The sequence below is a fragment of the Pelodiscus sinensis genome, chromosome 20 (genome assembly GCF_049634645.1).
Source record: "Pelodiscus sinensis isolate JC-2024 chromosome 20, ASM4963464v1, whole genome shotgun sequence".
In the NCBI taxonomy this organism is placed as follows: Eukaryota; Metazoa; Chordata; order Testudines; family Trionychidae; genus Pelodiscus; species Pelodiscus sinensis.
In genome coordinates, this window is record NC_134730.1 from 22,641,205 (window position 1) to 22,665,518 (window position 24,314).

Genomic DNA, 24,314 nt, shown 5'->3' on the forward strand with positions numbered 1-24,314 from the left:
CTAAACAGGTGCTACGATAAAATCATAAAGCTATTTCTCTCAAGGTGCTTAAATATATTCCATTTCATATTACACAACTTGTTTCAGTTTTGAGGGGAAGGGCTCTGTTAACAGGTAGATCTGATCTAAATTTGTTGATTTGTTAATATTATGATGACGAAGTACATTCTTCCCAGTTCTTTGCATTATCTTTACATACTTCCTAAGGTGCCCTTTCTGGAAATCTCATTTGAAATTTCAAAACTTCACCCGTTTTCGTATATTCATAAGCATTTCAGTTCAGAAAATATTAGGGTTGATATCTAAATCTTGACCTTTCTAATCATGAATTACATTGCTGATTTTCAATTAATAATTTCATATTCTAGAATGACTATTTATATGTACTTTTCCCAGTATCTTTTTTCCTTTCCAGGATCTAATACACTAATTTCATCTGGCATTCCATGATTATTTGGCTTCCTTTGAAGTCTCTTACAAGTACTTTATCAAATTCTTTTGAAAAGTCCAAGTCAGTTATTTCTGCAACTTTTCCTTTATTCACTATTTTGTTGTCTCCTTCAAAGAAGTCTGGGAATTTGGAAAGGTGCAGTTTTCATCTACAGATGTGGTGATTTGACAGTGTCTTACCATTCTTCTCTATCTTTAATTTATTATTTCACCTAATTTACCTGGTTTACTGATCTGTAATTCCCAGGATCACCCAAGTTGCTTTTATAAAGATAAGGACAACATTGGCTACTCTCCAGTGTAGTAGCTGATTGAAATGTAAGATTACATTTTTTTTTATAAAGAGCTCAGCCAGTTCATTCTTAAATTCCTTCAAAATTTTTGAATGAATACCATCTGGTGGTAGGGTAATTTAGAGGACAGATCCTATAACTGGTTCCTTGTGAGTTGACTTCTTGCTTGTATGGAGTCACATAGATTTCAGTTGGTTTGTTTATTTATTTATTTGGAGTGACCTGATCGTAAATCTGATGATTTTGCTTCAACATCTCTTTTCACATGTCACCATCTGACAGTCCATCATCTTTATTACCTGGTATAAATAAGTCTGGGTTGATATCTCTCCAACATCCTCTACAATAAACATTGAAGATAGGTGAGGTGATATCTTTTATTGAACCAATGGATGGATGGATGAGAAAGAGGCAAGCTTTCCAACTTATTCACCAATACACATTGGTCGAATAAAGGTCTTACCTCACCATCCTGCATCTCTACTTTCCTGGGATCAACATACTTGCAATGAACACCCAACTCATTTAGCTCCTGTGCAGCTCTCCTTGGATGCTGCTTTTGCTCCATATAGTAGTGTAGCAGGCACACTAATGGTTAGGCTTTGTGCATTTGTTATTTAACAAACGACTTTGGATAGCATATGGAATTTGTGCAGTATGTTCTTGCTTGGTAAATACTCTTTTGGATATCTAAATTATTCACTGTAGTTTTCTTTTAGGCGTAGTTTTCTATTTAATAATGCACGCTAATGCAAAGAATCTCTGTTTGCCGATACATTTATATTTGTGCAGCATTGTATGCATTGTCTCTACTGCCGCTGATATTCATTCCATTGGAATTTACTTGAGACATTTTTCAGTTCTTTGTTTTTGAAGTGGGTGGATGGGAAGCGGATGGTTGGGAAATAGGGAGTGGGTAAAATGATGTTATTAGTCCTACATAGTCTTTAATGTTAAAAAAAAAAACAACCAAAAGTGTTCCAAAATGACTTGCTTGCAGCTGCAGAACATGTCATGGAATAAAAACCATCGTTATTAAATGGGTGAGAAAGAATTATAATTGTTTTGAAGTTCTTATGATCAGCCTGCATATGTTTCATTGTAATATGATACTAAAGTGCCTTAATTATGATTTGTATATTTTGGTGCCAGAAGGTTTTTTTTTTCTTACGCTAAAATATTAAGTTCTCTCAGCTGCTGGGGCTGTCATATAGAGATACAGTAAATCACGTTAAATTTTGTCATGGATTACACAGAGCAATAAATTTGGGAAAAGAGATCAAAGTAGTTTCACAATCACATCTGAGTGTAGGAGGGGTGTTTAACTTGTAGAAAATCTGATTTAGGTGAAACTGTTGCAGTTCTTGTGTGAATTTGAAATGAATTTGGATGTTTGATTGAAAATGAATGAGGTACAAATCCCAAAGAGTTTCTTTTTAGTATTTAGTTCAGAGGAGTTAATTCTGACCTACAGCTCCAGAACTGAACACAGATAAATAATTAAACATGGAGAATGTTGGTCTCCAAAAGTCTTGTTTGTGTTTTTTTTAATTGCTTTCATGATTGAGCAATGTATTCCATTCTAATTTTAATTGAGATTCGGCTGGACTTGCACATGTTTAGTCATTGGTGCTGTAATACTTTCTGGCTCATGAAGTTGTACTTTTCTTTTTTTGAGGCTTTTGTTTTATCTGAAACTATTAAAAGTAAACCAAGGTAATTTCACTAAGGAACATTGGCTATTTCAGAGCATGGGCTTAGGGTATTTTGGCTCTGATTCCCAACCAGAGACATAGTTTCTGTAGTGCTTTTCTACATGGGTATTTATTACATTGTGACATCAACTCCCCTCTTTTTATAATTCCATTTCATTTCATTAGAAATAACGCCTCTCAGAATGGCACATACTTCGGTTTTTTATTATCTTCTAGTTACAAGTTGCTTTTTATTGCCTTAATGTGTAACTGAAATTGAGAGTCTGTCACTCTCATCTAGAAAATACATTCTATCTCCAGTAGCCTTTTGCTTGTATACCATATGTTGATAAAGACCAACAGTCAGATCCGTAGCTGATGTTATAGCTTCATTGACATCAGTGTGTTAATAGCATCTTACCTAATCAGAGTATTTGTCCCCAAAGTCTGGCAGATTCTGCCTATTGAAGAGCTCATACCAGGTTAGCTTTTAGGGGTGCCAACGATTGGCTTCATAGCATTTCTTTGAATGACATTACTACCTAGTGTTAATATGCAGTATTTAGGAAAATGACTTGAACTAGTAACTTTATTCACTTTATAAATGTATCTGTGTTATAAGTGGAGCTGGCAGTGGCTCTTTTATTTAGGTTTTCTTACACGTTGCATTAATAAAGATACTTATAATATTTTGGGAAGCTCTACTAGAATGCACAGAAAGCATGTGTTTATTTAAGTTACAAAGTATAACATAAGAACAAAAGAATGGCTCTGCTGGGTCAGACCAGTGGTCATCTAGCCACACATCCTGTTTTCTGACCGTGGCCAGTACCAGATGCTTCCAAGGGAATGAGCAGACCAGGGCAACTATTAAGTGATTCATCCTCTGTCATCCAGTTACAGCTTCTGGCATATTGGAGGTTTAGGGACACCCCGAACATGCAGTTTTATCCCTAACCATTTTGTCTAATAGCCACTGATGGACCTGCCCTTCAGGAACTTACCTAATTTGTTTTTTGAACCCAGTTATACTTTTGGCCTTCACATCATCACTTGCCAACAATTTCCATAGGTTGTGACTGCTTTGTGTTAAGTACTTCTTTATGTTGGTTTTAAACCTGGTGTTGTACCTATTAATTTCATTATATGACCCTGGTTATTTTGCTATGGGAAGGGGAAAATACTACTTCCATATCCACTTTCTCCATAACATTGATGGTTTTATAGACCTTTATCATATCCCCCCTTAGCTGTCTCTTTTCTAAGCTGATTAGTCTTTTTTTAAATTTTTTTTACTGTCTGCTTATATCAAACTTGTTCTGCCCCTTATCATTTTTGTTTCCCTTCTCTGTACCTTTTTCAATTCTAATATATCTATTGTTTGTAGATGGGAAATGCAGAAATGCATTCAGTATTCAAAATGTGGACATACCATGGATTTCTGTGGTGGCATGATTGTATTTTCTGTTTTATTATCTAAACCCTTTTCAGTGGTTCCTAACATTGACAGTTTTTTTTACTACTGCTGTGCTTTCAGCAGATGATTTCAGTGAACTATGCAGAGTGACTCCAAGATCTCTTCCCAGAGTGGTAACATATAATATAGACTCCTTCAATTTGCATGTGTAGTTGGGATTATGTTTTTCCATTGTTCATTACTTTGCACTTATCACATTGAATTTCATCTGCAATTTTGTTGTCCAGTTGCCCAGTTTTGTGAGATCCCTTTGTAATTCTTCACAGTCAACTTTAGACGTAACTATTTTCAGTAATGTTTATGTCATCTGAAGATTTTGCCACTCTAATGTTCCACCTCTTTTTCAGGTCATTTTTGAATGTTGAACAGCTTAGGGCCCCGTTCAGATCCCTGGAGGACTCAGCTATTTAGCGCTCTCTATAGTGAAAACTGATCATTTTTCCTGGCCTTTGCTTCTTATCTTTTAACCAGTTACTAATCCATGTGAGGACCTTTTCTCTTAGCCCATGGCTATTTACTTTGCTTAATATCCTTTGATGTGGAACCTCATGAAAGGCTTTCTGAAAGTCCAAGTGCATTATACCACCTGGATCATGTCTGTCCACATGCTTTTGTGACTCCCTCAAAGAATTCTAATAGATTAGTGAGGCATGATTTACTTTTATAAATACCATGGTGACTCTTCCTCAATGTATCATGTTGATTTATGTGTCTGATGATTCTGTTCTGTATTATAGCTTCAACCATTTTGCCTGGTAGTGAAATTAGTGTGTTAGCCTGGAATTGCCAAGATTGTCCCTGCAGCTTTTTTTAAACATTGGTGTTACATTAGCTATCCTCTGTTCATCTGGTTTAGAGACTGATTTAAGTGATAGGTTACATACCAAAATGTTTTCAAACTTTTAAATAGAAAACATACCTTTCTGTAATATACCTTCTACCAGACAGACTACAACAGGAGATGACTAAAGTTAAGAAAACTCTAAAAAATACTATACTTTTACTGTAAGTTAAGATAGGCATCAGTGACTTCAAATAGACATCCAGTTTAGCCTCTTATTCTCACAGTTTATTCAATGAAAGCCAACACCCAACTCTTACAAATAAATATAATAATCCTTCCCTTCCATACCTGATCCCAGTTCCATACACTGTTTTGCTATATTTTACATGTTGTCACAGCATCCCATGCTCTCGGTTGCTAATGTCCTTGATATGTTAACAGGCTTATCCTGTGAATTAGTGACTAAAGATCTGGGGAAGAAGCCATAAACTGCAACAGGCACAAGGGTTTGCCTTTTAATATAGTAGGGAGGACTTGGACATTTATTTAGGTAGTCTAGCTTTTAAACCTGTCCGTCTTGTAGGGGAGAAACCAGAGAGCCCTTTCACTGGTAAGCATTGGGGAAAGATTTTCTGTGCAATTCTGGTAGCCTGTCCTTGGGGAACCTTAAAAGTACTACCACCCATTATGGCAGAACTGATGTCCAGAGCTGTAAATGGTTATCATGCCCTCGACTCCCGCTATTGTCTGGTTTTGGGTTTTTTTTTTCAGAATTTACTAGTGCAGTTCTAACAGGCAATGAAGGTATTTTTCTTGCAGTTCCTGATTTATTATTGCCCATTGAAGAGTGAGGAAGAAGAGAATTTATCTGACCATTCATCTTATAAAGATATTGGAGAAAGCAAGGGATAGTATTGCATAATGCACAAAGCACCACCATAACATTTTTGGCACAATCTAGTTGTAGAAGATTGTGTCTTTAAATGATTCAGGTAAAGATAATTTGATGTTTGCTCACTAGAGCGCTTATATGCACATGCTGGGTATTGTTCTTTTAGGTAAAGTAAATATATGGCAGTAGTTGACTAATTTAAGGTATTATGAAGAAGGCATGTTTGAATAATGTAAGTGAACAAGCAAGCAATGTCATACTGAATCAGGATCAGCTTCATTAATTCAGAGAGGCCCAGAGACTGATGATATTGAATTTGTCATTAAACTTGCAGAACTCTGAACATACCAAAAAAAATCCCATTTTTTTTTCATTTAAAACTTAGTCCCAGCCCTATAGTTCTTATTCATGAGATGAGCTTACTTATTCAAGGAGACAGGTCTAAGTCCATGGGACAACTCATGTAAATGAAGATGTGATAAGATTAACTTGTATGGATGCCAACTTCCTAAAGAACTAATGCTATTGTGATTGAATTGTTGATTTGTGTGACTGTATTCTGTTCTCATGAAAAATTAGAAAAATGTCCTCTCCTAACTGTTCAGTTCTATACTGTGTTTAAAGGAAATTATTAGAAGTTTACAAGGATGTATATGGGAAAACTTAAAAACAACAAATAGTCTTGCTGCACCATAGAGACTAACAAAACATGTAGATGGTATCATGACCTTTTGTAGGCACAACTCACTTCTTCAGATGGAGTTATTAAAGGTTCAGTTTCTAAATAAATAGGGGATGAGGGGAGAGAAGGAAAATAAAAGGGGGAAAGAAATAGTCAGTGTCCATGTTACATGAAGCTGATAGAGAAGGTACTAATTGTTCTTAAGTAGCCATTGTTTGTTTGTTTGTTATGTCGTTAGGATGTGGAATGTAGCAGGCCATCCAGCCAATGTCTTTATTCATACCTTTGTGATAGGAATCAAACCTGTAAATGAAGTTAAGTTCCAACCCTACCCTGTGTAGTTGGCTTGTGGAATTGACCTGAATCAATACTGTAACTTTGCAATCCATGAATGAGTGCTCGGGCAAGTTAAAATGTTCCCCAACAGGTTTGTGTGTGTTGCCTTTTCGGATATCTGATTTGTGTCCATTAATTCTTTCCCATAGAGACTGTCCAGTTTGGCTAATATACTTGGCAGAGGGGCATTGTTGGCATTTGATGGCATAGATCACATTAGTGGACGTGCAGTTAAATGAGCCTCTAATGTGGTGGTTGATGTGGTTAGGTCCTGGGATGATATTGCTTGTATAGATGTGTGGACAGAGTTGGCAACAGAGTTGATTGCAGGGTGGGTTCCTGGATGATTATAATGGAGGTGTGTTGTGTGGTTACTGGAAAGAATTTGTTTGAGGTTAGGGGGTTGTCTATAGGCGAGGACACTATTTACTACTCATATTCAAGACTGAGAATGGTCTATAAAATGATGATTTGTGATGAAGGATTCTTTAGATATCCTAAAAAAGTGGAGGAAAAGCAAAATATCCTCATTTTAGCAATACAGTATTTAATTTTGGGTGATTGGTCTATAATAAATGTGTCCCAGTATTTGAATTCGGTGACCACATTAACTTTGTTTTGTGTACCTAAGCATTTGGACTGCGGTAGAAGTGTGTAATTCATGAACATTAGGAAAAAGGTTAAATGTCTATTTTCTCCCCTCTAATTGCATAATGGTTAGAAATACTCTGTTGAGTCAAATAGACTCTTCCGGTATAAAGCATTGGAAAAAATCCAGTAGAGGAAGTTGAGTTTTCACAAATTGCACTAGTTGGGATTTTTGTTGTTGTTTGTTGTTTTTAGTTGGCTCCCACTAAATGTGAACTGTAGCTTCAGAAAGGATTTTTTTTCATAGAATGGGTAGAATGTCAAATATTTTTCTGTTCGTTCTTATTTTTTCCTGATGAAAAGTGTTTAGCACATGAATGGGGAAGGGTCTTCCATAAATATATCAAGAAAATGCCATAGGATTTATAGATCTGCAAAAGTGGAATTAAAGTGGACTATTAATAGGATTTAGGGCCTGGCAGTTTGGGATGTCTGTCATTCACTTTCAGAGCTCTCAAAGTCATTTGGTACTTAACTAATTACTCTGTTAACATTATTTTGGATATTGAACAATTTTAACAGTCTCTTTAATAGCACAAATTACGTATTAGAATGGACTGGAGCTGCTGTCTTTGCTTTCCATATGTTATCTGATTGGTGGAAAGAGCAGTAAAAAAGAGAAGTGTATTGGTATACAAAATAATATACTGTAATAATTAAAGCACTTGTGAGAATATATTCTCCGGGGTTTGCAACTGAAATAAAGTTTGAAATACAAATGAGAGGAATTCGAGAGCTGATATGCTAACCTCTAAAATTTAAACAGATAATGTATTTATTTTACTTAAGAGCAACAAAAAGTGTTTGGGTTGACCAATCCTAAAGTCATTTTCCCTTGACATCTGACAAATTATGCAATGTTGAATTTTGGTATAACGCATAATGCTGTCAGACTCCTAGAAATATTCCAGAAGGTAGAAGGTTTTTTTAAGTAAATGGGCCCCATTTACATTAGCTCTTTGATGTTAAATTCTTTGCTGCACATCAGAGAACAGTGGCTTCTTCCCTGAAGCCAGTTTTCTTTTTCTCTCACCCCTTTCTCCCTCCTTCCTCTCTTTTTCTTGTTTAAAATGTTCTTACACTTCTATCAAGCTAATTAATGAGCATCAACTTATGTGACACCATTATTTGGCTAGTTTAGTTTTTGAAAAGTGATTAGTTCTTCTTCGAGTGCCTGCTCGTGTGCATTCCAATAAGTGTACACGCATGCCACATGCATGGCCATCTGAAGATTTTCCCTAATTGTACCCATCAGGTCAGCTATGGAATCCCCTAGAGTGGTATTTCGATGACAGTGTATATAGAACCCTGCTGACGCAGCACCCACTTAATTCCTTCTTTCCACCAGTGACGGGCATTGTGGTGTAGTTCTTAACTACAAGTATTGGGCCTGCTGGTGCAGGGCCATCCATTTGGTAGTGAATAGTTTATTCAGCAAGAAAACTGATTCTCACCTGCACAGTTTAAAAGATTCCAGAGCTACACTGAAATTCTTGGGGATCCAAACTCCAATTTCCCCTCTCCCCCATGGAAGCCAGTCAGACCCCAGCTGCCTTCACAGTTTCATTCCATGCCGTCAGGCAAGAATGTATCCGTCATAGGGGTAGATGTGGCCACTTCCATTTTCCATAGGTGGGGCCATCCCCAGGTCAACCTGTTCGTGACTCAGAACAACAGAAAGTGCAATCGGTTCTGCTCATTTCAGAACCACAGCCATGGCTCCATAGTGGACACTTTTCTTCTCTCATGAGCGAACCAGCTCTAGTTTGCATTTCTCCTGTTTCCGCTAATCCATGGGCTTCTATTCAAGATTTGGCAGAACAGGGCAGCAGTCATCCTCATAGCACCAGCGTGGCCCAAGCAACATTGGTTCACCATCTTGCTATCTCTTTTGATGGACAGGCAGATGACTATTCTTCTGCTTCCGGACCCCATAACATAGGATGAAAGCCAGCTACGGTACTTGAACTTGAAATTGCTCCTCCTCCATGGCGTGGAAACTTCATGTGTAAACAGCTTTGACATGCAGTGATCTGATTCAGTCAGGAAGGTCTTACTGGACAGCCGCATGTTATGTAACTAGCAAAATGGAAACTTTTTCACTTTGGTCCCTTCACTGTGCTTCTGGACTATTTCCTCAGCCTCAGGGATGGGCAATGAGTTTTAAAAGGGGGCCACTTCAAAAATTTCTGAAGTGATCTCAGGCCACCCCGGAAGGGGCAGAGCTTTGGGCAGAAGGGGTGGGGCCAGGAGACTTCTTGTGCTTCCCCACCCACAGGCCCTGATTGGCCTGGGGGTGGGGAAGCATGTGAAGTCATTGCCTCCTGCCCCCAGTGCCTAGAGAGAATTGCCAGCTGTTTTAAAACAGGTGGCAGTTCCATCTAGGCGCTGCAGCAGAAGGAGACGTCACGTGCTCCCTCTGCCCCCAGGCCACTCAGGCTTGGAGGCGGGGGAAGCACACGAAGTCCCTTACCCTGCCATGCACGCAGTGGCTAGAGAGTACCACCAGCCATTTTAAAACAGCTGGCAGTTCCCTCTGGTGCCTCACGCCCGTGGTCGGAGAGGGGACTTTGCGCACTCCCCTGTTTCCAGGTCTTGATTGGCCTAGGGGTGGGGGAGCAGCAGGGCGACTGTGTCCAGAGGCCATCTTGCCCACCCTTGCTCTACCTGAAACAGCAAGGCCTGGCTGTGTTTTCAATTAACATCCACCTGGCAGCAACCTTAGCATTCCATCTGGGCTCAGAGGGTAAATCCCTCTTTTGGCAATTTTGACGATAAGTTTCAGAGCTCAAAAAGCTAAAGCTGCTAGTGTAGACAGTCCCAAACACTGTCACCTGCTGCATAGCACAAGAACCTTAAAGGAGGAGGAAAACAGATTTTAAAAAGCAGACATAGCTCTGCAGTGAGCTTCTGCACTTTATTCCACCGCTGAAATATTAACTGAGTTATAATAGCCATTCTATCAAGAAACAAACCAGTGTTTGTCCACCTCATTTTCTTTGCCTAGAAATAGAATCATTAGGTCTGTAATGGTGAAGGGAAAAAAACCCATAGAGTATGTTTACACTTACCCCCTAGTTCGAACTAGGGAAGCAAATGAAGGATATTGAAGTTGCTAATGGAGCCCTTTAAATATCCTGCGCTTGATTAGCATATTCGCGGCCGGTCGCCATTTTAAAAAGCCAGTAGCCCGAATTAACTTGCCGCACGTAGACGCGGTAGTCCGATCCAAAACCTTTCCCTAGAATTTACTGTTACTCCTCAAGGCAATATATGACCCTAATTATGCACATTGCATATGTGTACCTTATTTTTTGATTGTGCACACATTTTGTAGAGGTTTCCAACCAGTGGGGGATTTTGAATGCCATATGTTCTGCAGTAGCCAGGCAAAACCTGATGAGTTAAAGACAAAATCATAAACTTGAAATTTTTTGCAGAAGTAGGAGCCTTAACATTTCATAGAAACCCTGCCACATTTGGAAAGACATATTTTGCCAGAACCAACCCTACTTGTCATTATCTTCTCGCTGGTACTCATCAAGATACTTGTTTATAAATAGAAACTTTGACTTACATAAGTAACCTTCTGTTGCTGACTCATTCAGGAGTTATAGTGTAGTGTTTATGATAGCAGAACTAGAGTTGGACAGCTAATGGATTTTCAGTTTGCTGACAATTCCAAAATATAGGCAAAAAGCTTCATTTTTGGAGCAAACGAAAAACAAATTTTCTAACTGTTTTGATGAATTGCAGAACATATCAGGTCAGGTCAAAATGTTTCTTTTTGACCTGGCGTTTTTATGAACGCAAAGGACTAGTTTCGTAAACTACCAGGAAGAGGGCCTCCTTTATAACTTTTTGCCCAGTGGTTAGGGGTCCAACCTGGAATGGGATAAGACCCAGGTTCTGTTCCCCTTTTGCCTAATATGGAGAAGGATTTGAACTTGTGTCTCCTACATTATATAAGAATGTCCTACCTACTGAACTATGGGATAGTCTAGTTAGTTTTTGTCAATCCTGTTGTATCTGTGCCACATTTATACATAACTAAATTGTTATTGGAGTAGGAACTCGGACCTCTTACATCTTAGGTGGGTGCCATAACTATCAGACTATCGAGTCATTCTCTCTCATTTTATTCTCCCTTTCACACACCCTCATTTATTTGCCGAAAAAGTCCACCTAGCTCTAGTCAGCGCTGACCAGAAGGTGAAACAGGACCATAGTTTCACTGAGTGACTTAGGCAGGAAGAATGAAATAATTAAAAGTTGTTTTTTCTTTACACAAAAAAATCTTGCTAAACTCATGTTGATTGGGGAAGTCCGGGATGTTTGGAAAAGGGAAAATATTGTACCCATGTTTTCAAAAGGGAAGGAAAATCTGGAGAATTATAGACCAGTCAGCCTCATCTTAGACCCTGGAAAAATCATGGAGGGAAACCACAAAGAATCTATTTTGAAGCACTGTCTGGTTGGTAGTTGGTATCAAGCAGAGTGCCCCAAGGGTTGGTTCTAGGGACGGTTTTGTTCAACATCTTTATTGATAACCTGGATGAAGGGATGGATTATGTGCTCAGCAAGTTCGTGAATGACAGTAAGCTAGGAGAGAGAGAAATGCTGGCGGATGGGGACAGGGTCCAGGGTGATCTAGAGAAATTGGAGGATTGGGACAAATCTGATCAGTTTAAACAAGAACAAATGCAGAGTCCTGCACTTAGGATGGAAGAATCCCAAGCACTGCTACAGGCTGGGGACCGACTTACTAAGCACCTGTTCTGCAGAAAAGGACATGAGGATTACAGTAGATGAGAAACTGGCTATGAGTCAACAGTGTCCTTGTAGCTAAGAAAGCTAACAGTATACCTGGATGCATTAGTAAGAGAATGGCCAGCAGACCTAGAGAGGTGATTATTCCCCTTTATTTGGCACTGGTGAGGCCACATCTGGAGTATAGTGTCCAATTCTGGTCCCCTCTCCCCATTGCAGAAAGGATGTGGACTCATTGGACAGTGTTCAGCGGAGGGCAACAGAAATGATTAGGGGGCTGGAGCACATGACTTACAAGGAGCAGCTGAGAGATTTGGGTTTATTTAGTCCACAGAAGAGAAGAGTGAGGGGAGATTTGATAGCAGCCCTTTAACTACTTGAAGAGGGGTTCCAAAGAGGATGGAGAAAGGCTGTTCTCAGTGATGACTGATGACAGAACAAGGAGCAATGATCTCAATCTGCAGTAGGGGAAGTCTAGGTTGGATATTAGGAAAAACTATTTCACTAGGAGGGTGGTGAAGCACTGGAATGGGTTACCTAGGGAGGTGGTGGAATCTCCATCCCTAGAGGTGTTTAAGTCCCAGATTGACAAAGGCCTGACTGTGATGATTTAGTTGGGATTGGTCCTGCTTTTAGCTTGATGACCTCTTGAGGTCTCTTCCAACCCTATGATTACTGAAAAATAGATGAGATTTTTTTGGTAACACAATATTTTTCAGAATTTTCTCGCGCGTTTCCATAATTATTTGCTTTGTTAAAATGTCTTTATTTTTAATGGTACTATTGTGTTCCATGAAAAGAAGAAAATAAAATTCAGTCTTCATTAACATAATATCCATTATTTCAGACCTCGTATAAGCTGTGAGTCTAATGCAATTATATTGTTGGTACTCAATGTTCCATTGAAGTCAGTGCAGTTTTATTTACCATCTTTAGTTTTGATATAAGTAGTATAGATGATAGCTGTATGAAAACTTGTTACAAAATTATGGTTGCTTTTTAAAGTCGTAAAACTGTAAGATTCTACTCTGTAGTATAAACTAAGTGCATGTAACATTTTCATAATAAAACCATTTTTAACTAAAGTTTGTCTTAAAACATGTGAGACTAAACAAAAATTACTGTGGCTTATTGAATGTAAGCCCTTTTACTAGAAAAATGCACATCATAACTGATGTTTCAGCCTGATGTGAATTACAGAAGTAACAAAAAGCACATGAAAAACTTCATTAACTGTATTGATCCTGCTGCACATTACTGTCAAGTTAGATATTACTGTCTGACCTTCCAAAGGGTTGCTATCCAGTTTGATTCTTTTTCATCATTGTTTCTGAAATACGCATAACCTGCAAGTGAGGAAGTATGCTAAAAGTAATAGGGAAGCAGCTTATGTTTCATATAGTATATGGTAGAATTGGCCTGTTATGACAGTTGTACCCAGTTTTAAAACTTGAAAACTGATAATTGTTTTCACCATTCCATTTTAGTCTCCTTGTTTGTCAAGATAAATTTAATTTAAATCCTAAACTGTATTTCCTACATATCATTATATAAAGGCACTTTGTAGTAAAATGCTTCCCCGGCATAAAGCCTAAGTAAAAGCACTTTTGCGCTGCCAAATACCATGTGTTGGCAAGGCTTACTTCCTAGGCTACAAAGCCACATAGTCAAAGATCTCAGATAAGTTTGGACACAGGTCCTGTGTCTTATAAGTCTGGAGCAACATACAATATTGGAAGTGGAGTTCCCAATGTGTCTCCATAAGTTAAATAAAATTCAGTTTCATTGACCACGGTGATATTACTTGCTAAAATTCATATTATGTAGCACAGGCTGCAGTGCCTGTGCTTTAAAGCTTAGGTTGCTATAATGTCAGATCTGTAAAATGGGACAGAACTATGTATAAAAGTTGAAGGCTACACTTCCCAGTGCCCACTATTTTGGGTGCCTTCATTTTAGGTGCCCAACTGGAGAAACATAGAGCCTGATGTTGAGGCTCACATTTCTACTGATTTCAGTGAGAGCTCTGAGTGCTCAGCACCTCAGAAAGTTTAGGCTGCAATATGTATGTAAAAATGTGGGGTTAGCTGTTGCATTTGAAGATAAGTAGTGAATGAGCTGGTAAGGGGTGTAGTGCGCTGCTGATTCTACCTTCTTAAAGCTGTGGTGGTGTCTTTAGTTTTAAAAAATGAAATACAATAGTTAATTTTAAATCAATTCTTAAATTTAATTTTGTAAACAGAATATAGAGGCTCGACTTCTACTAAAGTTTCTTTTTCAAATCTTTTTGGTCACTGTTTGTCAGACTGATGGTCCAGCTCAGATAGGTGTGGACTAACAAGTTTTAATATGTTTGTGAAGATCATGGGTGTTATGTTATCGATTTAGAATTCGTCTGTATTGTTTTAATGTATGTTCATTAAGGCTCTGATCTTGCAAGCCTTGTAGACTTGCACATGTCTGCAACTTTAAGCATGGGTAGCCACACTGAAGTAAATCAGACAGTTCACTCGAGGGAAGATATATACATACGCATTTGCAAGATTTGGAGCCATAAAGCCCAGTCTTGCAACTGGTTCCACACAGGGCAGTTGGGGTCTGCCTGCATCAGAGCCTTGTGATGGATTTTTCTGTCCTCTCTACTGTTGTGAAAAGTGCTTTTTGCATAATATCAGGGTGGTTGAAAGGCTTCTTGCCCTAGACTGGCTTCAAAGTTCAGCTGAGAGTCCTCTTTTATGGAAAGATATATTTTTCTCAGACAATTAGCCTCAAAGTTTAGAAAAAAGAATACGAGAACAATTAACAGAAGATTAAAGAAAAATTTTGAGATAGGTCTATTGGATATAGTATAGCAATGGTTTTTAAAACTCCAAACCATGTCAGAATTATGTCTTTAGTTTTGATAAAAACTATGAGTGAATTTAAGAGGGTTTTTTTCCACCAGATTACAGCTCCACCTGCTTCACAATTACCTGTGATATCAGTAAAACAAAGTGGCCTTGTTTCCAATTTTGTTTTATTCCTCATCTTTGAGCTATGAAAGATAGGCCAGGAGAAGGAAAGACTGTGCATGAAAGAGGGCCTTAATGGTTCTGATGCATCTTGGGTTTTATATTCAGTTTAAAAAAGAAAGAATGTGAGATTTGACAAATGGAACTTGCAGACATCAGCTGGCACATAAAATCATATAATACATGTCACACTGAACCCTCACAGCCTACACTGGAACTTGTGGCTTTTTTCTTCCCTTTTTTCCTCTCACAGAGATGAAGTCATCTTGACAAACTTCTCTCTCCCCCTATTTTTTTTTTTATCCATAGAGGCCTTTATGTTTTTCTAATAATTGGCAGCAGAGGTACAATTTTTCCTCTCTTTTAAGTGATGAATAGTTGGCCCTAGATCAAAGACAAGCCCTTGTGGTTTTCTGGCTGCCACAAAAGGGCGTTGGAATTGGCACAGATCCCAGCTGCTTAGTGATAGGCATGTAGATGAGGTGCCAAGCATAGAGGTCAGTGGCAAAGTGTCTGTACACGTTCTTCATCTGAGCTAATCTGGTTTCCTTTTGTGTGTGTGTGTGTGTGTGTGTGTCTATTTCAGGCCAACAGCAGGTTGAAGCAGATTGAAAAGGAATACAGTCAGAAGTTGGCCAAATCTTCACAGGTAGGCTTGCAGGGGGGCCCCGCTCCCGAGCACGCAGCTATGGGGGGCCCCTCCCCCCAGCACGCGGCTATGGGGGGGGCCGCCCGCCCCCTGGCGCCCGGCAGGCAAACGGCCACGCCCCCTGGCGCCCGGCAGCCTCTAAAGGTTGGGGACCACTGCTCTGGGGTATTCTGAGGGCTGGCAGGAGGGGGGACTCATGTTCTGGGTAGTGCTAAGGACTGGCTGCCCCACCCTGCCTCTTATGCTCCAGGCCCCATCCCTTACGGGAGCGCAAAGCCGCCCTTCCTATGTTACCCAGAGGCTTGGTAAGTCTGTTGGCCCCCATGTGGTTATGTATAGGTAAATAATACACATTTCTATACCAGTCTTAAATGTTTATTTTCTGAGTATGCATTTGCATGAAAGTGCAATGACTGATTAGAATGTCCACTTAAAACATTTTCCTGAGAGCGTTTTTTATAAAATCCTCTTGCATTTGTTGTGTCACCATGAAGGAAAACAAACCTCAAAAATAGCTTGATATAATCCAGAAAGTTCAACATAAAGATAAAGACATTCAGGCTTAAGGTTTAAGTTCCATTAGCTGCTAACTCTGTAATACCCTGCTATGTCTATGGCAGGTGGGAGATATCTAAACAGTTCTGAATATATGAAAGGTATAAACATTGAGGAGAGACAGAAATAGCTTAGGATGTTACAGGATTATCCAAGTAATAAGGAATAAAACAGTGAAACTAATATAATGAAAATTTAAACTGAAGATCAGGACAAACTTCATAGTAATGAAATTTGTTAGAATATATAGTAGGCTCCCAAAATAAGTGGTTGGAGACCAATTTAATGAAACTGGACATTGCATTAACATATACTATAAGAAATGCCCTTTATTTACAGGGAAATGGACTAGATGACCTAATCAATCTTTTACATTTCTCCTTTTAATCATTCTATGACAACCATTGTAAGGGGTTTTTAAACCGTGGGTGATTTTACAGACCATACATTGTATTCTAGAGTTATTTGGCACAATGTGTGAATTAAAGATGGGGTTTCATTCTGAATTTCTTTACTTTTGTGGATTTGGATCAGACCTTTACTGTTGTTTGAATATAATTTTGTAATTTAATATTAATAATAGGCCATTTGTAATTTTCTATGTAGTTATGTTGCTGACAACATCAGCCTAATCTTACTCGATGTGGCCTCTTGGAATATTCGCTTTTAACACCCACACAGATGATATTCCAGGAAGCTCTCTCTGAAGTTGATACAAAATAAACAATTAGATTTTTTTTTCTGAGAATTACTGCCCAGAGCTGTTTCTAGTCTGTCAATTTGTGTTCAGATTTTCTTAAAATGTTTATGTATCTCCAGGTTCTTAACCTCAGTACAATTCTAATAGAGGAAGCCTATCCAATATGTCAGTGCTTTCCTCTCCTGCTGCTACACTTTAACCAACTTTAACCAACAACTTTATTTTTGTTTCCCTAAATAAAATGGACAAAATTCAGCTGATACATAGTGATATTACAACTCACTGGTTGTAAATGGCAAAGTAATGTAACTTTTACATATTTGGAATTTTCTGTCAACTGTGTGCAATTGACATTTTTACCACCCTCTTATACTTCCATTTTACATACCCAGTAAATGCTAGCTTGGTGCAAGTTTTCTTATCTAGACTACCATTTACATGGCTGATCAGTTCAGCCTACTGACTTTCATTAGATTTGCATCTGCTCAAATTAGCTCTACGTTTGTGTCCGTTGGTTATACTGGTAGGAAACTGTGACTTGAAAATAAACATAGTTCTGAACACTTCTAAAGAACTTGATGGCAAGTTCTTATGTAGATTCTTATATTGCTTCATATCATCTGGGGCACTTATAATCTTTTTTCCCCCTTTATAAAGATAATTTCTTTCTTACTTCAGAAGCTTTATTATTCCCAACTAATGTAAAACTCAGTTTTCCATAAAAAAGAGAACATTTTTGGTCATTTATCATTCTTGATATAGCCTTTCTCTTAATATATATTTATATTTTACAAAAATTAGTGATTTTATACCTGGTAATGTTCTCTACTCGTGGAGCTTCAGGACTTAGAGATTCCTCTAATTAATATCCATGCCCTTATGTTTTCATGGGAAATTAGTTTGCCCCTTAAAAATTATCAGTAGAAACTTTCTTTTATTCATGACTAGTACATGAAAGCATTAAGTCTAACCAATTGTCAGTTAAATGAAAGTTCAATGGGATACTGTCCATGTGAAACTGGATACTGATATCAATTTAGATTATTAACTAAGTGTTAATTTTGCAATTTATGTCATTTGTGTATTTTTGTATTTCTGATAGCTTTCACTGAAACTGGCAGGAACATTTTCACTTTTTATTTATAGTTTGTCTTACTTTCTGGTTTTTATCCATTAGAGTTTAATGATTAGACAACTGTAGGGAAATGAATTAATAATACATTAGTTTTAAAAATTATTTTCTTTTATCCTTCCCACATCAGTCTACATTTTTTTCTTTAAAAAAAATATTTTCTAACATTATTTATCTCATATCAACTGTACATCTGAAATCCTCCCTTCCCCTCCCCCCCCCCCAAAATTAAATATTATGGTCTTAAATAGTTTTATCTCTTTACAGTCTAGGGGCCCCGTCCTGCAAACAATGACATGTCTGAGTAGCAAAGTTGTCATCACTGAGCTAGTCATATATTTATGTGTTTGCAGGACTGCACACTATGGTCCTAACAGAGCATCACCAACCAGTAGATTGGGATCTACTGGTAGATCTTGGAGCCTCTGACAGGTGATCCCAACTGGTTTGGCCAGAAGCTATCAAGCACTGGCACTTCAGTTGACCCTCCACCCACCGAAATGCTGCTCTTGCCTTCTGCCTTGCTGCTGCACCCTTGGGAGCCTCCTGCTTGCTGTGCAAGATGTGGAGGGGGATGAGAGAGGGACACTGATGTCAGAGTGCCTCTCCTCCCCCGACCTCTGTATCCTCTCTCCACCCAGAGAAAAGGGGATGGAGGGGGCTTGGCAATGAAAATCTGTCACTCACAGAGGGTGTGTGTGTGTCTGTCATTCTCACAAACACACACTGTCCTTCACTCTCAGCACCTGATCCAACACATATATGGGGAGCTGTTGTTACTTCTGTTACTGCTCGCAAAGTGTATTGTTTTTGACTGGTCTGTGAATTTCATAATTTTCATTTGTCTCTTACACTTAAATTTAATTCTTTGAGTAGTGAGTTCTAAAATGCCTAACCTGCTGTGGCTGGAGTAATTATCCCCGTGGTAATTGCTGCTCCTGGAAGTGGCTGGCATGTCTCTGCAGCCCCTGAGAAAGGCAGAGCAGGGGGGCTCCACATGCTGTCCTTGCCTGCAGACACCACTCCTGCAGCTCCCATTGATTGATAACGGGGAACAGTGACCAGTAGAAGCTGTGGGCTCAGTGCCTGTAGATGAGGGGCAGCACATGGCTCCATGGAGCCATTGCTGTACATGCCAGCTGCTTTCAGGAGTGGTGCAGGGCCAGGGCAGGAGTAAGCCTGCCTTAACCCCACTGCTCCACCACCCGGAAGCCATCTCAGTTAAATGGTGTCCAGCTAGAGCCTGCTTCTTGAACCCCTTTCCTAGCCCTGAACCTCCTCCTGCACCCAACCTCCTGTCCCAGACATGAGTCCCCCTGCACCCAAACTCTTTCCCAGAGCTTGCACCCTGAAACCTGTCCTGGACTCCAAACCCGCACCCAGGGCTAAGCCCAGAGCCCCTCCCACACTCCAAACTCCTTGGTCCAAGACCAGAGCTTGCACCCCTACTCCCTACCCCAACTGGTGAAAGCACATGAGAATGGGAAAGAAAGGGGAATGGAGTGAACAAGGGGAAGCCTCAGAGAAGGGGTGGCGCTGGGGCAGGGCCTCAAAGAAGTAGTTGAAGAAAGTGGGGCAAAGGTATTTGGGTTTGAGGTAGATCTTACATTGCGCTTAAAGGGTACGTCTAGACTACAGGGTTTTGTCGACAGAAGTTTTTTCAACAGATACTGTCGACAAAGCTTCTGTCGACAAAGAGCGTCTAGACTACATTCAGTTCTGTCGACAAAGCAAGCTGCTTTGTCGACAAAACCCTGTAGTCTAGATGCAACCCTACATGCAATAATACCTTCTGTCGACAGAACTCTGTCGACAGAAGGCATTATGCCTCGTAAAATGAGGTTTACCAGCGTCGACAAAACTGCTGAGTTCTGTCGATGTTATGTCGACAGAACTCAGCGGTAGTGTAGACGCAGGTATAGTTTTGTCGACAAAAGTCCATTTTTGTCGACAAAACTCTGTAGTCTAGACACACCCAAATTGAAAAAATTATCTTGTGGTTAAAAAGATTGGAGACCACTGTAATAGAGCAATATATCAGCAGTTGCAAGACACTTGGGTCTAAGTATACCATACCATTCTATAATATATGCCCGGGGTGTGTGGTTTAATATCGCTTTCTGTGGTGATAAAAAGGGTAAAACAACTACATTTCAGACAGTCAACAAATAATTGCTGTTACATGTAAAAAGTCCTTGGGCATTGAACCAGATTTCAAATTTATTGTTAAAAAATACACTCCTCTCAATGACACAGGAATGTTCTGTCAAATTTAATATTTCAGTTAAGCATATGAAGTACAACTTTTCTTATCTATAGTATCAAACTGTGATGCTTTCATACAGACAAAGAGCTATAGTGCAGGAAGTTCTGAAGGCTAGCTAAAAAAAATCCAGAGTCATTTCAGTAAAATGGAAAACTGGAAACTTTTTATATATTTGAGATCACAGATGTGCTTTGTCCTGATGAGTAAATATTATGGAATGTTATAGTGGAAAACTCTTCCAAATATTTTGTGTTCAGCAGCTTTATGCCATTCACATTATATTCCTTTTATCTAAGTGGAATTTCGTGCTTGCCAGTGTGTAATGTTAATTTAAAATATTTAGTTTGCACAGTGAAGTTTGCCAACTCCATTCTTGTGTCAAGTATAAATACATGCAAAATACATACCTCTCATTGAAGGAGTTTTAGCATTCTGTTTTCTTTTTAGATTGTAGCTGAACTTAAGACAACCATTTCCTCTCTGACAGAGGAGAGCAGCCGGCAGCAGCTTGCTGCAGAAAGGCGGCTCCAGGATGTCGTACAAAAGTTTGAAGATGAGAAGAAGCAGATGATTAGAGATAATGACAGAACAATCAAGGTAATCTGCAGCGTTCAGTCACTGATGTTACTAGCTGTTTTTGTGTAATTAAAATTTCTGAAATCATGGCAGTAAGCAAATGGATGCAGTATCATTCTTGTTCTTTCAGGATTCAGTAATAGCATTCGCTGGACTTTGACTTATCCATTGACTCTGTCTAACTTTCTTCTAGCTGATCACATGACTGAATAAAAAGTCATTTTTTGGCAAATCCAATCCATTCACATTAAGCAAACTTCCCTATTCTTTTTCTTGGAGGCCTAGTTTAAGATATAGCATATAAACTCATTCATATATTTAAGCATATTTTCAGCATAATTCTGTATGCATTTATAAATACTGGTCCAGATCCACAGTTGCTGTAAATCAGCACTGCACTAGAGACTTCAGGAGAGCTACACTAGTTGGCACTAGCTCAAGATCTAGCTCACATACTCAACTTCTGAATTAAGGCCTTGATTCAGCAAAATATCCGTTGGTAAATTCAGCGCTTGCTTCAGTAGTTTGTTGAAGAGGAATGGAATTAAAGACACTTTTAAATATATATTCTTTTGTTCCAGAACACTTTGATTACATATCTGCATAGTATAAAAATAATAGTTAAATTCTCCAGGCTCTTTTCTTTTCTTTTTCTTTTCTTTTTCTTTTCTTTTTCTTTTCTTAGCTTTGCAAACCTGCAATGTTTGTATTTTCTGACACAGTAAGCAGTGTATCTCTTGAAATGTAGCCTGATTCCTAGTGACTTCAGAAAATCTTGCTTACATAAGCAGCAGTGAATTTTTCTTGGTTTTTGATGTTCCAGATGGTAGGAAGTGTCTTGTTAAAGCACTTTCCCCCGTAGAACAGAGTAGAATGGATGAGTTTCTAAACCAAGCAACATTTAATCTATGAGGGTCTGCACCTGAAATTCAGAAATAAACATAGCTTAAAAGGAGAAACCTCTTTTTCCTGTGTTTGTAAGAGAGGCTGTTGTTTGTATCAAACAAAAACACTGTTTTGCTAGGGGAAGGGGCTATATGATTAAATAATCCTCTCCCCTATTCCAAATTACGTTCTTAAGAAAGAACTATAGAAGTTTATGTATCCGAGCCATGTACTCCGTATTTTAATAATTCACATAATGAAATTTCAGGTTGACATTTTTATCTTATCCCTTTCACTTTGTTTTCATACATTGTTTAATGATATTTTTATTATAGAAAATGTTTGTTTGTGTGCGTGTATGTAAAGGGAGGAGAGTTTTTCTTTGCTCTCATTCCCTAATCTCTTCTGTTAATGGTGTCAGTATACATTTGTTGATTGTTATCTCTTATGTAAGTCTGATTACAAGTAACTCTTAGTTTAGTGAGCATAGGTGAGGCATTTTTTCCAATTTTTTGGGAACATAATGTATTTTAAATGAAGAAAACTGTGTATTAATAGTCTACTCAAGAATTTCTTGCCCTAAATATGATTTTTTTGGATGTATAAGAAACTTTATAACTTCAAAAGGTGCTCAAAGTCGTCTGAAAGATACATATATTAAACAAGTCTCATGTATTGTGTGCCCTAGAATGTTGGGGGAAAAAAATCTCTGAAATGCTTATCTGTTCTGCGGTTCCGATACTCTTCAGTGAATTACACTGTTAAACTTACGGCAAGATCATGTAATTTATTTTACCAGTCTAGTAAAAATGGAAGGACTAGAAATAATTGAGTGGCTGCTAAATATCAAACATTATTAACTGAATAATTGTATCACATCCTTCTTAATGTGAATCCTTTACTATGTGTGCATTTAGCATGTATTTTACCTCTGCTCCTCATAAGCAAAAATTTAACATGCAAAAAGTATACACTGTAACCAAAAGGAGCCAAAGGAGAGTTCTGCACCAGGCTGCAAAATTGGGTCCTCAGAAACTGGTTGAGAATTTCAAAGTGGAAGGCAGCCTGGGTGAAAATGATCATGAAATGATTAAGTTCATGATTCTAAGGAATGGTAGAAGGGAGAACTGAAATATAAAGACAGTGAATTTCAAGAACTCTGCCTTTAGCAAACTCAGGGAGCTGTTAAGTATGGTCCCATGGGAAACAAGGCTAAAAGGAAAAACAACTAAAGACAGTTGGCTGGTTTTCAAAGGGACATTTTTAAGTGCTCAAGAGTACACTATTAGACTGTCTAGAAAAGACAGGAAGTATGGCAAGAGACCACTCTGGCTTCACCAGGATATCTTGAATGATCTAAAAATCCAAAAGGAGTCCTATAAAGGGTGAAAACTAGGTCTAAGTACAAAGGAGGAATATAAACAAATAACACCAGTATGTAGGGACAAAATTGGAAAATCAAAGGTACAAAATGAGCTCAGTCTTGCTAGAGACATTAAAGGGTAACAAGAAAACATTTTACAGTAACAGATGCCTAACATAGAATATATCTACTCTGCAACACTATTCTGAAATAACTCAGTCTTACTCTAACTCCTGTAACCCTCATTGTACGAGGAATAGGGGAAGTCAGAGGAAGAATGCGCTATTTCAAAATAAGTGCTGTGTAGACGCTCCCTATTCCAAATAAAATACGAAATTGACATAGCTCAATTTGCATAGCTTATTTCGAGTTAAGTGCTGCAGGGTAGACACACACACAGTGAATAATAGAGAAAAAAGGTAGGTTCAGAAATTAAAATAGGAAAAGAACAAGTTAAAAAAAAGTTGCATTAAGTCACCAGAATCTGATAAGAAATTCATCCTCACAAGGAACAGATTGAGGAAGTGTCTGAGCCATTAGCTATCATCTTTGAAAAGTCATGGAAGATGGGAGAGATTCCAGAAGACTGGAAAAGGGCAAATATGGTGCCTATCTATAAAAAGGGAAATAAGGACAAACAAGGAAACCAGAGACCTGTCATCTTAACTGCCCCCATCTTTGATAAACTAAAAGAACAAACAAACAAAAATCCCATAAGCCATATGCCTTTAAAGTCAGTAAGTTTGACCTGGCAGATTAAAGAAGAAATTAAATTCTGGAGTTAGAAACACCTATAGAGAAAACCTTGAAAAACTGTGAATAACCATTTGAGTATGAAAAATCAGTACAGGCAGTCCCCGGGTTACGTACAAGATAGGGACTGTAGGTTTGTTCTTAAGTTGAATCTGTATGTAAGTCGGAACTGGCGTCCAGATTCAGACACTGCTGAAACTGACCGCCAGTTCTGACTTACATACAGAATCAACTTAAGAACCCCAGACCCAAGTCAGCTGCTGCTGAAACTGATCAGCAGCTGATTCCAGGAAGCCCGGGGCAGAGCAACTCTGCCTGGGGCTTCCTGTAGTCAGCGCTGGTCAGTTTCAGCAGAAGCTGACTTGGGACGCCTGGAGCAGAGCAGCTGGGGTGCTGCT

General features: G+C 38.7%; 1 protein-coding gene across 8 annotated transcripts in view; it reads left to right on the forward strand.

The window, feature by feature from the left end:
• CEP112 (centrosomal protein 112) overlaps positions 1–24,314 on the forward strand; it is a 355,922-nt gene that overhangs the window by 273,912 nt on the left and 57,696 nt on the right. For 6 of the 8 annotated variants that reach the window (XM_075903951.1, XM_075903955.1, XM_075903953.1 and 3 more), the window contains 2 exons: positions 15,624–15,686; positions 20,787–20,936. The exons of 1 other annotated variant lie outside the window; for it this stretch is intronic. In XM_075903951.1, the coding sequence (XP_075760066.1) occupies positions 15,624–15,686; positions 20,787–20,936 (213 nt within the window). The remainder of the gene's footprint in view (positions 1–15,623; positions 15,687–20,786; positions 20,937–24,314) is intronic. One more of the 8 variants, XM_075903952.1, reaches the window with a different exon arrangement.